General features: G+C 38.4%; 2 protein-coding genes across 2 annotated transcripts; one reads left to right on the plus strand and one right to left on the minus strand.

Moving 5' to 3' along the window:
• Positions 1-895: 895 nt before the first annotated feature.
• Positions 896-6,245, plus strand: rbm45 (RNA binding motif protein 45). The gene is made up of 11 exons (XM_068327326.1): positions 896-1,201; positions 1,586-1,708; positions 1,870-1,996; positions 2,207-2,332; positions 3,066-3,236; positions 3,642-3,771; positions 4,368-4,458; positions 4,710-4,867; positions 5,056-5,131; positions 5,281-5,420; positions 5,792-6,245. The coding sequence occupies exons 1-10, from the start codon at positions 926-928 to the stop codon at positions 5,395-5,397; spliced, it is 1,395 nt and encodes a 464-aa protein (XP_068183427.1). The 5' UTR covers positions 896-925; the 3' UTR covers positions 5,398-5,420; positions 5,792-6,245.
• A 1,583-nt stretch (positions 6,246-7,828) lies between these two features.
• zc3h15 (zinc finger CCCH-type containing 15) lies at positions 7,829-13,380 on the minus strand. The gene is made up of 11 exons (XM_068327247.1): positions 13,207-13,380; positions 11,686-11,787; positions 11,326-11,437; positions 11,009-11,161; positions 10,814-10,905; positions 9,982-10,164; positions 9,101-9,181; positions 8,893-8,958; positions 8,643-8,753; positions 8,271-8,406; positions 7,829-8,068 (listed from the first exon to the last, which is right to left on the minus strand). The coding sequence occupies exons 1-11, from the start codon at positions 13,279-13,281 to the stop codon at positions 7,899-7,901; spliced, it is 1,281 nt and encodes a 426-aa protein (XP_068183348.1). The 5' UTR covers positions 13,282-13,380; the 3' UTR covers positions 7,829-7,898.
• Between the last annotated feature and the right edge of the window lie 687 nt (positions 13,381-14,067).

Genomic DNA, 14,067 nt, shown 5'->3' on the forward strand with positions numbered 1-14,067 from the left:
TAATTTTGAACAAATCCTTATGTTATCTGGAAAGGTAAACATAAAAATGATTTTGTGTGTACATGATAGTTATTTGATATGATATTTCATCTGTTCTAACAGCGGGAAAACTTGAAGAGACCTACTGAATCGATTAATTTGTCCAATCGTGTTTCACACAAAATTTCACCCAAAGCCTGAATCAATTGTCTTCAATAGACATTCTAAGAATAAGACATTAGTGTGAACTACTGTAGTTTCACATAACCTCTCATTCCTGTTTGACCACTAGTAAATGATCGTGAAATGCAACTTTATATACATAAAAGAACCCACTAGAGCAGATGTAATCAATAATAAAACAAGAAGTGCTTTATACAACAACAACAAAATCAGTAATTAATAAATTAGAAATAATAAATTGACAAAATAACCAACAGATTAATTCAAAAGTATTTTTTCAGTGACAAATTCTACTTTCTAGTATATTATTACATTTAATGCTTATAATGAAGCGAAAGACAGTTGTTTATAATGGGTTATTCAGCCACTTAAGCGGTTCTGCAGTGGGCTTTCGTAACCTTGAACAACTGAGATCAGGAGAGTGCAGTTTACATTCCTAAACAGTAGATGGCAGTAAGTGTTCAGTCTCTGAGATTCAGCATGGTAACATTTAGGGGCAGCTTCTAAATGTGGGAATTTATCAATACTGGGCTGCGTTTTATAAACCGCTCATAAAACTCCTCGTGTTTGACATATACTGTGATTTAATGTCAACGATAAAAGGTTTTTATGTGGGATATACGATTAGCAGTGGTGTTTGAACATTGACATTACTTCCTGAGTGACCTTCTCATTAGTCGACGTTGTATAAGGAAAATTTCCGAGGAACATTTTAACGCAGCACCACCGTCGACTGGCACTTTTTGTTGATCAGTAAGCAAAGATGGAGGAGTATCCCTCAAAACAAGTAACTGAAAACCTCGACGACCCTCCTAATAGTCGGCTTTTTGCGGTCACAAGTCGGTCCATTACCGAAGATGAGCTTCGCGAAAGTTTCTCTGTTTTTGGAGACATTCAGGGTGTTTGGGTTGTCAAAGACAAGCAGACAAAGGAGCCCAAAGGTATCTGCTATGTGAAGTTCGCTAAATCGTCGCAGGCCTGCCTCGCCATGGAGGAAATGCATGGAAAAGTCCTTTCGGAAGGGACTAAACCCATTAAGGTAATGCTTACTGTTAAACCTGGTGGCAAATTTACATCATAAACATGTTTTGTCGTTGATATAATGTTATAAACCTCACGTGTTCAGTCGAACGAAGGCCTTGTAAGTGGCTTGTAGCATGCTACGCTAATGTTCCGTTGGGAAGGTACTCCTGGAGTCCACCGAAGGCATTTTCGTACTGTCTCATATTGTAAATATCTCAAAATCGTAGCATATTGAAATAAAACTCAGTATGACCCAATGATATATATGTATTTTTCATATTTATAGAGGAAAGGGTAATGAAGCGGCCTCCCATAAATTGGTGTTGGTAATGTCATGCCATCCGCCATGGTCGTGTTAGCCATCGCGTGTTAACATGTCCTTCTCCGTTTGGCTGTGTAGGTTTTTATTGCCCAATCGCGAAATTCAACAAGACACAGAGATGTTGAAGATGAGGAGTTGACCAGGATCTTTGTCATGATTCCCAAAACATTCACGGAAGAGGACCTAAAAAACACGTTCAAGGTATGTACACATACTTCCGAGTTATATCTCTTTGCTTCCCTGGCAACAATATTAAATGCACTACATTAGCCATATCTACTGACTCATATTGCAGTATGTATGAATGGAGTATTGTGTAATCCCAAATGACCACTGTCATGGCTGTTGTCTCTTCCTTCTAGGAATATGGTGATATTGAGTATTGTGTGATCATCAAGAACAAGACCACAGGGGAAAGTAAAGGACTGGGCTACGTGAGATATTACAAACCCTCTCAAGCTGCTCTTGCCATTGAAAACTGTGACAAGAGTAAGATTCTATTTTATTCTTTTTTTTGCAGTAGAGAAGAGTATTTCAAGCACACCATTTCATCTCATGCCAGTCTTTATTCAGTCAGATTGTTTCTTCCCATTCTGTTTGTGTTTCAGTATTCACTATTTGTGATCCTCTAATCTGAGGATACATTGGACATTTTTGTTGCACAGATTTTTCAGGTTGATGATGAAGGTGTTTTGTTAGCTTACAGGGCTATCCTGGCTGAACCTCGCACAAAGACAACAACAACAGAAGATTATTCTGGGGGATCGGCCAGAGGTGATTACATGGGTGCTGGTGATTCCATGAACCAGTACGCAGTCCCTTTAGGTATGCAAAACATTGTACGGAATTACATATTAAATAAAACAGAAATAATGTAAGTTATGGGTTTTTTTAGTGCCATCGGGCACTGGTCTGCACCCCAGAGAGTCTAAAGTGAAAATTACAACACAGAATTACAGTATTTTTTTTGTTACGTTTCATTTTTATGTCCTGTTATTGTTCTCTGGTCTAAGAGAATAGCACTTTTGTACTTATAGTAATGGCATTTAAATGATGTCAAATAGCGATTGTAGATTGAAATCTAATAAATGACTTACGAACAATCTCTCAGAACTAGTTGTGTTCATAGTTGAGGACTTCCTACACACACACATGCACTTTTTTGATAAGTTCAAAACTTGATAAATTCAAATAAATGACACGTCAACAGGTCAAAGTAACTGATGAGTTCAGACGCAAGCCAGTTTTTAGTCATTATTCACTGTGATCTTATGGCCCACAGACAATGTAAAGGATGATGTCCTTTCATTTACAGATGTTAGAGACAAAAAAGAACATTGAAATTCCTGCAGTCCCTAAAATAAGAAAAAGACTTAGACAAAAGATGAGTATCAATAGAGATGATTAGAATTTGGGGGAAGTCAGCACAAATGAAGGAATATCGTTAGCTGGCCCCAGTTCCTCACTCCAGGTAATGATGCAGTCAGAGCTGTGGATGTACTTTTCTTGGAAGAAGAATTACTCTTTTATTTAATCTTGTTGTCTCGTCCTTTTACAGCCGACTCAGGCAATTACCCAGTGATAGACTTCCGTTCAGGTGAATTCACGCGGTGCCTGATGATGTCCACACGGGCAGCGCTTTCCCAGGAGCAGATTTTTGCTCTGTTTGACATCATTCCTGGCATGGAGTACTGTGAGCTTCAAAAAGATGCTTATGGGATGAGCAAAGGTAAGTGACATGACACAAATCACCTGGACACTGAAATCAAAGCTAGATAAAGGTCATACCTTATTCTATGGAAAACCTTTTCAGCAATACCATGAAGAAAAGTCTTCTTAGCTTTAACAGGAAATTGTCAAGATGAAATGTAGGTGTCCTGTGCTTGCCTGTCCAGTCCATTTATTACCAGCAGTTAATAATTATGATGCCACATTTTTAAGCTTTTGTCAACTCATGTTTTTGCGGTTGTCAGGATTTCATTCAATGACTTCATTCAATGACCTCGTTGTCTTAAGGATCCAATAATTACAAAGTCTGATTTTCTTGCATTTTCAGCAAAGCCCAACATAAATCTAAACATCTGCTCTTGTGTGTGTTTGTGATGTGTTTTTTTGCTGTGCCGACTGCTCTCAGGTCACGCTTTGATCCGCTACAGTAACCTAGGCTCAGCGGTTTATGCTAAAGAAAAGTTCAATGGCTTTGAATACCCGCCCGGCAACAGACTGGTTGTGAATTTTGTTGATGATGGAGAGGACCGCAGCAGGTATACACACACACGCTTGTGTACATTTAATTCACTCAAGGGCATACAGTCAGTATGTGACTGGAAAAAGGAAAAAAAAAATGAAGTGAGGAAAGGAGAATACCCTGTGAATTGAATATAGCTCTTAATTATTAGGGGCATTGTTCCAGTTTTTTAAATAAATGTGACTTTTACCCCTTTGGGCTCCAGTGACCAGACTGCTTCCCAGAGTAATGAAGGAGTAGTAACCTTATATAAAGCATGTTAACAAAATAATTATCATCTTGTGTAGCTAGTTGATCTGTGTGAAATCAGTCAAATGTGCTATTGCTATCTGTACAGTTTTGTAAAGTGTGAGTAGTACAAAATGAGCTCTGGAGTTTCTATTTGCTAATGCACAGTACAGTCGTAGAGTAAAGGAAAAAGATTTAAAATGAAATTATAATCCTAGAGACACAAAGCAAGTATGCAAAGCTGTCTTTATTGGTCTTACATGCTCTCAGTATTATAGCCACTCCAAATGTAAGACTTCAAAGGCAATTAATCCATTTTTGTCACATACAGACTAGTATGAAGAATGACAATGAATCAGATTGTGTGCTTGTGTTTTTGTGTAGTCCTGTTGGTCGCATGGCCATGCAGTTTGTTGCCACCCAGATGATGTCTGGCATGTGGAATGGACCATCCACAAGCCAAATGATGAAACCTGTGAGTTCAGTTTACAATGCGTCGCATCACCCTGCTGCTTATATGCTTCAGTCAGTTTTTCAATTGTCACAATTTTCTCTTAACACGAGATTCTTTCCCATAATTCCTAAGGAATTTTTGTTGTACAAGTTTCTTTTTAAGCTCAATATATTAGGGAAAATAGTCCTTGTTAGCTAATTTTCATCTGCTTGCCACAAAGATGTTAAATTGTAAGTTGAGACACTACAACTGTATTTACTGGCATCTTGCAGGGCTTCTCTACCATCTCACCAATGTCCCGGATTCAGACAGATGTCAACCTGCCTCCTCTGAAGAAGCTTGCTCCACCTGACAGCAAGTCGAAGGAGCGTTTGTTTGTTGTTTTTAACCCATCCCCGCTGCCCATCGATGTGTTGGAAGATGTTTTCTGGTAAACATCCTGTACTTTGACTTGTCTTTTCAATTACTTACATTTTACGCGTGAATTTCATAAAATGCACCTAACTGTGCATGTATAGTGAAAAGAATGGTCCTTTGACTTTAAGGTCGAAGGTTCAATAGATATATGCGCCTGCTATTTGATAAAAAAATATTTTCCCGCTGAATCTGTCTCTGCAGTCGCTTTGGTTCCCTTATTGAGGTCCATTTGGTTCCTGGGAGGAATGTTGGATACATGAAGTATGCAGAAAAGCAGGTGAGACTAATGTAGAACATCATCTCTGATAAAGTAGGGAGTCATATGCTATATTTGTCTTATTTCACTTCTGCATTTCAAATGATGTTCAAATCAAGTGATATACCCAACTTATTCTCTTTGCATGCTTATCTTTATTTCTTTCTTAGTGTGCTGATGAGGCCATGTCAGTGCTGAATCTCCGGGTGGTAAATGGAGTGAAGATGAAGGTGATGCTGGCGGATCCTCCGAGAGAGGAATCTCACAAACGTCTTCGTACCTACTAAGACCTTTGTGCAAGAAATGACCGGTAAGTGCTTTTCTGCTGCAGGTAACACTAGTGTGAAACTTTCATTTAGCACTAAAGCATCTTTTTTACATCCCATGATTGTAATTTGTGCAAGGCCTGCTACATGAGTTGTGCAAGCATAAAAAAACATTTGTTACCTCTTGTAAATTTGTCAAATGTTAAACATTAGGTAATTCGTATATAAATGCATTGTCTTTTTGCAGCTGTTTGGCTGTGTTTGTTTGAAAGTAACATTCTGTCACGTTGTTGGTGGAGTTCCATTACAAAACCAAAATTATGCATGTTAACGTCAGGGGTGCAGAGTCTGAGACAGAATCTGGCAAGTGATGAGTATTTTCTTGTGAGTAACACTGCAGCTTCTTGTTCCCTAGGCGACTGTTGTCACGAGACAATGAGACGTGACCTGACCGACCGACATCAAGACCTTCTTCTGACCACTGACACGACCTTTAACACCTTGTCTGACCGTACCTCTCGTCAGTGACCTTGCTGTGACTCACTGATATAACCAGTATAACCATCATCCACCACTAGAGTACAGCTTCATTAGAGTCCGTGAACAACGCGGCTACAGTGTTGGTATGTATCGTTGTGTTCAGTATTCTGCATTTCGTTCTGACTCTGCTTTTGGCTCTTATGAGCAGTTCTATCCAATGTTCCTCCACGGTCTGTAGTTCAGCTAAGGAATCAGGCTGTGATAAAACTTTTTTTTTTCCTCTAGATTTTATCCGTCGTTTGTCTCATCTGCCCTGTAACTGCATGTTGTGCTTAGTTCAAATTTATCAGTGTGAGCTTTTTTGTTCCAGTACAAATAAATATCAGATAAATTGGTCAGTCTGTGTCCTGTCTTATTTTGTATCTGTCTCATCATTGCTGCTATAAGAACAAAGTGTGACATGATGCACCATGAACGGTGACCAGATATAACATGTGTTGTTTGCAATGGGGAAAAAATATTCAGGGTTCTGTATTGGAATAAAGAGCCTCTATAGCTCTGTTGACAGTGGCTGCTTTTCCCTTGGAAAGTGAAAATTTCATTATAGAATGTGATTTACTAGTCACATATCAGCAACTCCTCAGAGAGATACAAATTGACTTTCATATTGTAAAGGGATGGTGACTGGTGGAAATTTAATTTCACATTTCAGTAACAGCATTTATGGAACATCAGACATTTCAATAAATCGTTTCAATTTATTGTCTTTGGAAGATTCCTCTTGCTAAGAACTGAATTATAGATTTCAACAAACACTTTGACATAAGTACAACCAGTCAAACTTGCATGAAGGATCTGCCTGCTTGGCATTGTTAATTTTAAGATAATTGTGTAACTAGGTTTGAATAGAAATCAATGGTACAATTTGGTAAATTGAAGACTTAATACAAACATTTAATGTTTTTCTGAATTTAAATTGAAATTGCGAAGTCAAAATTGTGGTTACATTACTTTGAATTATAGTGAATATAAATGTTTGCCATCTATATTTTTTCTGATTAAGTCTTGCCATGTCTCCATAAGCAGCAAAATAAAGTTCTGAAAAAAATTATCACCAAGACAAGCTATGATAACGGCTCTGACTTCCAAGAAGACACACAAACACTGGATATACAGAAATCTTTTATTTCTGCAGGAGGCAAATCATGACATTATTTACAATATTGGTTTAACAATGGGACCAAGTGTTTCAGTGATTTATTACTACGCAAACCTGGTCTCTGAAAGAACTGTCATTTTTGGAAGCTGTAAGTTCCATGATACTTCTGAGCAAGGTTTTTAAATCAATGACATGAAGGCTGAAGGAAAATCTTCACTCAAAAGATGACTTCAAACCATTGCTTTTTGGGGGTAGGAAAGCAGGTGAAGCTCTGAACAGATTTGGTTTCTTACAACAGAATCACTCCTGTTCATTTACCATATTGAGTTACTTAAATTTGAAGACATCTTTCAAATATCGATTGATAATCTACAATTTAATTGTACTTCAGGCTTATATTATGCTACCAAATGGCAAATTTTACCTTCTGGCCCTTACAACCTAATCAGAATTTAATGTACTGTGGAGTAGAGGAACACCTGAAAGAAAATAAAAACTGATCTCACCCTAAATGACTTTGTTGTGGTACATGTGCACAACAGCAGCCAAAGTTTCTTTTTACAGACATTTTGACACATTCATGTGGACCCTGCTGTTGAAATCTGGACACCAACCGAATGAAAAAAAAAAGAAAAAAAAAAGCCAAGGACATGGTGGGATGAAAAGCGCAATAAAGACAACAGAGGGGTCAAAGACAGGCAGTGATGTCGTGATATAACTTGGCTTTATTAACGGAGTCTCTGAAGTTTAAAATTTAAAATAGTTCAAATATCTGGTCTCTGTTTTTTTTTGCTCCATGCATCCATCAGTCCATTCTTTTGTCATAGTCCATCCCATTGTTCACTTCATGACTCCTCCATCTCAGGAGCTCCTTGTCAGTGTCTCACTCCAGAGCCAGTGTGTTGAGTTCTTCGTCGAGCTCCTCCAGATCTTCTCCCGTGAATAGGTTTTCATCGACCGGTACTTCATCCTCTTCTCCATCCTCCTCGCCTCCCTCTGCCTCCGAAAGCCCGTTAGTCTCACCCCCACCACAAGCTCCATTCAGCTGCTCCTCTGTAGACAAGTGATGTAATCATGTTATTTGTAAATCTTAAGGATTTTTACTATTACTGTAATTGGCTTTGATTTGTCTTTGCTTCCAACTTTTGATGGAATTTACTGACTGGTTACAGATAATCATGTGGCCTAAAAACTGACCAGCTATGCAAAATCCATTTTTTTAATCTCTTTTTTTAAACAGGTGAGTTTTTCTTACCACTGTCTGTTTTCGTTGGTTGAGTCTTATTCCTAGAAGTGAAGCGGTCCATGGATGCTACAGTAATGCCTGAGTTATCAACCTCTTGTGGAACGAAGCGGGACAAGTCTATGTCCTGGACCTCTGTTGTATTGATCTAAAATAAATCATAAAAGGTTTAGACATGAGTGTGATGCAAGGAAGAGGTAAACATTTTGTACAGGCTGTGCAAAGCAGGCCACCGAACCAATATGAAAGTAGTTATTGAGCTGGGATGTCTCACATGAAGTCACACAAAAGCCAATTAAATCGTTGTTGGCTGAAGGTGCTTATGATTTCCTCAAAGTTGGGCTCCAGAAAATCAGTTGATGAAACAGTACTGATAATATTTACCTGTATTTCACTATCTTCCTCCTCATCGTTGTCATATTGAGTGTCATCTGCTTCAGCGTCATCGTCATCGACCAGCTCCGGACGGAACTCGAACACCTCACGTCCGCTCACCTTTAAAGACAAGAGATCTAAATAAATCCTGCATCACCATAGAAATGTTTCTAGGCATATAACAATGTTGCATCACAGTCAGTGAAAGACAAACCTGTGATCAGATTGTAAAGACAAGCTGGTTTGGAATTTGACTTACCACTAACGATTTTCCTGCTTTAAAGTCAGCCTTCTTCTTTTCCATCTCCTCCTTCGCTTTATCTAGCTGTTAATCAATTTAAAAGACAATCCATTTAAAACTCTTGCAATTAAGTCATGATTTATTCCTGAAATAAAATGTTGTGACAATGTTCTGAATCATCAAAAGACTAATTTATAGGGAGGGTATGATTTAAGATGTTCCAAACCTTCTCCTGCCTTTTCCTCTTCTTCCAAGCCAGGAAAGTCTCCAGGGTGATCCGAGTCACATCGGGGCCCAGAGCCAAGCGCTGCAAGGGGGGGAAGTCAGACATCAGAACGTGGACTGTATACAACACTTCCAGAATAATGCCAGCCACACAGCTGAAACAGTCAAATCAGGAGCTGCATCAGTTGTCCGCTCTGATGTAAATAAGGCTGACACATCCTGAGATAGTCACACCTGGAAGTTCCTTTCTTTATGGTTGTAATGATTTGTTTATTAGCAGTCGTAGGAAGTCCAAATGTTCGGTAGTAGCATGTGATAAAAGCTGATGGTAGTAACCATGTAGTCTGAAAGACAATCATTCCAGAAATGTGAATTAATTCAACATGTCCATCATGTTTTCTGTTCAGATGTAGACGCTCCTCCGTTCAGTCAGTTCAAGTCAGGACAAAACGAAGGCACACTGGCCGAATGTGGGGTGGGGTCATCGATCCTCCAGCTTTAAGGTTGGCAGTAAAAACAATGTAACAGCATCTAATCGATGTTCGTATAAAAGTGAAACAGCAAATGGGACAACACTGGAATGGAGTGTGATGCCTTGATGACTTGTTTTATCTGTCATCTATAACCAGGACATTTTACAAAGCAGCAAAAAGCCGTTAACTTAGCTAACATGCAAACATCAACCAAAAATGTCTTCAAATTGGAGAGACAAGGTCTGCAAACCCCTTTTTTCCTCAGAGGACAGTATTTGCTTCCATTTTACAAAAAGTAAATGTTCATTTGCTTTGCTTACAAGGACAATAGAGATGTGTGACACTACTGTACAGAAATTCAATCAGGAATCTATCGTGAGGCACCTTTTGTCCCTCCCTGCTTCTTTACCTCATTTTCTATCAGTTCTTCCAGTGAAATTTCCTCCTCTCTCTCCTCCTTCTTCTTGTCCTTCTTCAGCACAAAGCCAGGTGGCAGGGCATGTCGATACATGCAGTTATCGCCCCCTCCAGGACAAACCCAGAACCAGCCGTACTTGTTGTTTTCTATGGCATCAAGGAAGTATTTGCACACCTGCAAATACACAGCACCAAATCACACAGATGACACAAGGGGAAAGAAATAATTTCATTTAAAACTAGTCACATTTAATAATAGGGCCTGGAGTGCAACTATGAGTGAAGCACAAATAGAAGATTTACATTTAAGTAGTGCTTATGAAGTCCACAGTGGAAAAAATGTTTGTCGTCATTTTCAGCCAAACCATAAACCCCACCCACTCACTCACGACTCCCTTAAACACCGTTATCTGCATCCTTCGCCATCTAACCTGACTCAGTTTAACACCCTTGAGATTTACTTCAAATGTTTGTCGCTGCATCACTCATCAAGACTCAGATAACTGGAGAAGCCCCTAGCAATAAGATGAACACATGTGAAATGTCATGACTGATCCAAAGATTTGAGCTTTCATCTCCGTTACGTTAATTACATTGTCTGCCTGTCGTATCTTCATTCCCCTATAAACACTCAAGATGGCAAACTTCTAACAATCTGGAATACAGTTACAACAATGTACTCCTTAGAAAGTTCCTTAGATTATTAGAAAGAAACTCAATTCTTTTTAGTAAAGTTGTTCATTATCAATTATGAGATGGACACTTGGATCATCTGATATCCCATTGCATTCCTTCAACATTTGTCACTCATCAGCGAAACCTACAATTTGCGTTTTGGCTTTCTTCTTCTCTGCCTCGCCGTGTTTCTTATTGACGACCTCTTCTAGTTTCTTCTCATCCCAGTTCTCCATGGTGTCTACGAAAAACAAACCAATAATATACTTTCAATGTCCATACTGTATGACATGGAATCCAATATGCCGGTTATATATCCAGGCCACCCGTCACAACACACTGACCTTTCTCTAGATCTTCATCTCTTTCATCCACATAGACACTTCTCTTCTCACATTTCCTCTCCATTGACAAATCATGACTAAACTTGCACTTGTCACCTTTGGTGCACTGGCCCTGCTTAAAGAATGCACACAGCACTGACTTTGGGTCAACACCTGCAGTAGATGGAGAGAAATAAATCCTTACTTTTTCTGATGTCATCTAATGTCTATTCAAATTTAATGAACACAGAAAAAACAGGAACATATTTGGAATTTATATTTTAAAACATTGACAAAATGTATTAAAATGACCAATCTTTCACAGAGTATATTGGCACCTTTGCTGACTTTCTGGGCAGCAACTACAGGTTTAAACAACTCATTGAGTTCATCCAACTCTTTCTTCTTGTCAGTCTTCTTGTTGGTCTTCTCTGCATCAGCCTGGGCGACCTACACAGACATGAATGGCAAAGATCTCATTCAATTAAATTAGTTCACAAAGATTTTTTACTTTTTGTCCATATACAAGCACACAAAGCAGTATATCCTCCTAATAGCTACACGACTTAAAAACTTGGTTGCAAAATCTGATCAACAATCAATTTTCTTTTTCTTTTTGACAGCTTACATTTAAAATAACTTAAAAATGAATTGCAAGAAAATTTGGGGGTACACAGGGGGGAAAAATGCTTCTTCACCTGTCTGGCACTTTGTTGTCCATATTTGACTTGTTGCGTTACATTCTTGATGAACTTCTGCTGCTTTGCCCCCTTTTTGTTCTTCAAGCCAAATGTCTTGTCCTGCAAAATACACATATTCACAAAAATGTAAAAAACAAAACAACAACACATAATGCTCACCCATAAATGATTTAGATAACTGATGACCATAAGCAGCCAGTGTTACAAAACCTAAATGACTGCTACTACTGTAGTTGGTAAGCCAATATATAAAAAAAGAAATACTACTGTATTAAAAGGGTAAATAAAAAAAACAGCCACTTGTCTTTTTGGTGGCTTTAGCTGAAATCACCACTAATGACTGTGCAAGTTGTGATGCTTCTTAATTTTACTCTAGAACTGCAAATCAAGTGACAGTCACAGACATTTATTAGTTCAGAAAATGTGATAATTTAAATATTCTACCATTATCTAGTCAGGGACACAGGGCCACTACAATTGAAGGTCAAGCAACAATGTGTTCAGTCACATATGAGATTTCATCCAGATATAGACAACAGAAGAGGTTTGTGACAAAGGATTATCCAAATAAGGCCTTGGGTACATATTCAATACTTGTCAGTACACTGAATTAAAGTTTATTATCTTTTCGTGCTACCTGAAGGCAACCAACTTCATCTCTCTAGCAAAATTAAAAAAAACAACCTGATTATCCGTCGAGTGTAACCTCGCCAGTGCAAAGCACCGCAACCTAAAATGACAACAAACGCTTTGACAGACCCTGATATTCAAGGAAGATCAATAAAATCAATCTGGTATACCAACTTCGCATTAGCTCACAAGATACACAGTAGTTGTGTTCACTAGTGGCTAAAGCCAACATGCTCGGCTTGTTAAGCGTATTGGAAAGAAGTGGAACCTGCTTTAACAGTTTTTAACATTTTTTAACTGTCACCTTCAACCAAAGTTGAAAATCGTATCCCCTTGTCCAAGAAAAAGATGAGCCCACTGGTCGTTTAGCTTGTGGGTTGATTCGACCAGTAGCAGGCCCATGGCGCTTGTATTTCTAGTTCGTCTATGAAAACCACGTTAATCACACATTATACTATAAATACATTACACTTTGTGTATTCTTTATGCTGATTATTTCTGGTATGCAAATCAAACCTACTCTACAAAGACGATTGAGAATTGTTACTTCATTGACACGGCCCCCCCCCCCCCAGCGCTTGACCGGCTCGCAAAGATAGCTAATGTGACGTGTGGCACACTGCGTAAACCTAGCATTCTGGTAGCTGCTAAAGGCCCTTGCAAATAAGTAGTCAAGTCATATTATTGGCCGTAAGGTAAATAAATTAATACTGACAACAACCAAAATACTACGGAACCTTTAAATCTGTTTAGAGGTGACTGTAACTCCACATTTTACTTGTCGGCACTTGTGTTAGGCTAGCTTAGCAGTGTCAGCCAGCATAAGCGAATGCTGTTTCTGAACTCGTTGGCTAACATCGACAAGCTAACGCGTGATTTGATTTTTACCTCTATTATCTTCTCCTTTTTCTTTTCTTGAGTTTTTTTATTTCCCGTGGGCTGCACGGGTTTCTTCGGAGGCATGTTGACTCGGATATAGCGTAAGGGCGATTATTATTTGCTTTACTGTAATGTTTCGAACGGAAACTCAGCTCCACATTACCCAATTGTTGCTAGCAGCAGCACGTTATAGCCACATGAAAGTGTTGATGTTCAAAGACGTCATTACGCACCCCGGAGAGGCATTATGGGTATGGTAGTTAACTAAAACAAGAGACACATTTAGCGACTTTTACAGAACCATCCAACCAGAGAACAGCTAAGTCATTAAAGAAAATTATTGTACGGATTTTCGAATGTGTATGAACTCCGGGTTGATTTGGGTCTTTTAAATTGTGTTTTTGTTGTTATTTAAAAAATATCAATAGACCATTTACAATCAGTGAATTATCATTATGATTTAATATGTATAATTCACTATTCATTATAAATAATTAGATGATTATTTTTAATGAAAGTACTGTATTACAAAAAATTTATTTAAAAAAAGAATTCAGTCCTGCAAATGTGTTCCACGAAGTCCATTAAAAGTGTCAACTAAAATTTATTTGCAGTTCTAGTATTCAACCACAAGGAGACAGTGTTGCAACATATGACAGGTGATGGAGGAAGTTAAAAAAAGTGGGGGCTATATTTTTTTGTCCTCAAAATGTTCCTCATTTTGAAAAGTACTATGGAATTATGAGTGTTTGATTATCAAAGAACCGCCCACATGCAGTGGTAAGGTAATAAAATTGAAAACCACATTAGGTTAAATTAAGATTATAATTTACATGTAACAGTTTATTTGAAGATGTATGAGCACATTCA

The sequence above is a fragment of the Antennarius striatus genome, chromosome 11, assembly GCF_040054535.1.
Source record: "Antennarius striatus isolate MH-2024 chromosome 11, ASM4005453v1, whole genome shotgun sequence".
NCBI classification, from domain to species: Eukaryota; Metazoa; Chordata; class Actinopteri; order Lophiiformes; family Antennariidae; genus Antennarius; species Antennarius striatus.

What these genes read in the sequence shown, in the direction of transcription:
- rbm45 (XM_068327326.1), top strand. Translation starts at nt 926, where the DNA reads ATGGAGGAGTATCCCTCAAAACAAGTAACTGAAAACCTCGACGACCCT. An exon ending in AAGGGACTAAACCCATTAAG is followed by an intron (nt 1,202 to 1,585) that starts GTAATGCTTACT and finishes TTGGCTGTGTAG; the next exon opens with GTTTTTATTGCCCAATCGCG. An exon ending in CATTGAAAACTGTGACAAGA is followed by an intron (nt 1,997 to 2,206) that starts GTAAGATTCTAT and finishes GTGTTTTGTTAG; the next exon opens with CTTACAGGGCTATCCTGGCT.
- zc3h15 (XM_068327247.1), bottom strand. Translation starts at nt 13,281, where the DNA reads ATGCCTCCGAAGAAACCCGTGCAGCCCACGGGAAATAAAAAAACTCAA. An exon ending in GACAACAAAGTGCCAGACAG is followed by an intron (nt 11,438 to 11,685) that starts GTGAAGAAGCAT and finishes ATGTCTGTGTAG; the next exon opens with GTCGCCCAGGCTGATGCAGA. An exon ending in ACCAACGAAAACAGACAGTG is followed by an intron (nt 8,069 to 8,270) that starts GTAAGAAAAACT and finishes ACTTGTCTACAG; the next exon opens with AGGAGCAGCTGAATGGAGCT.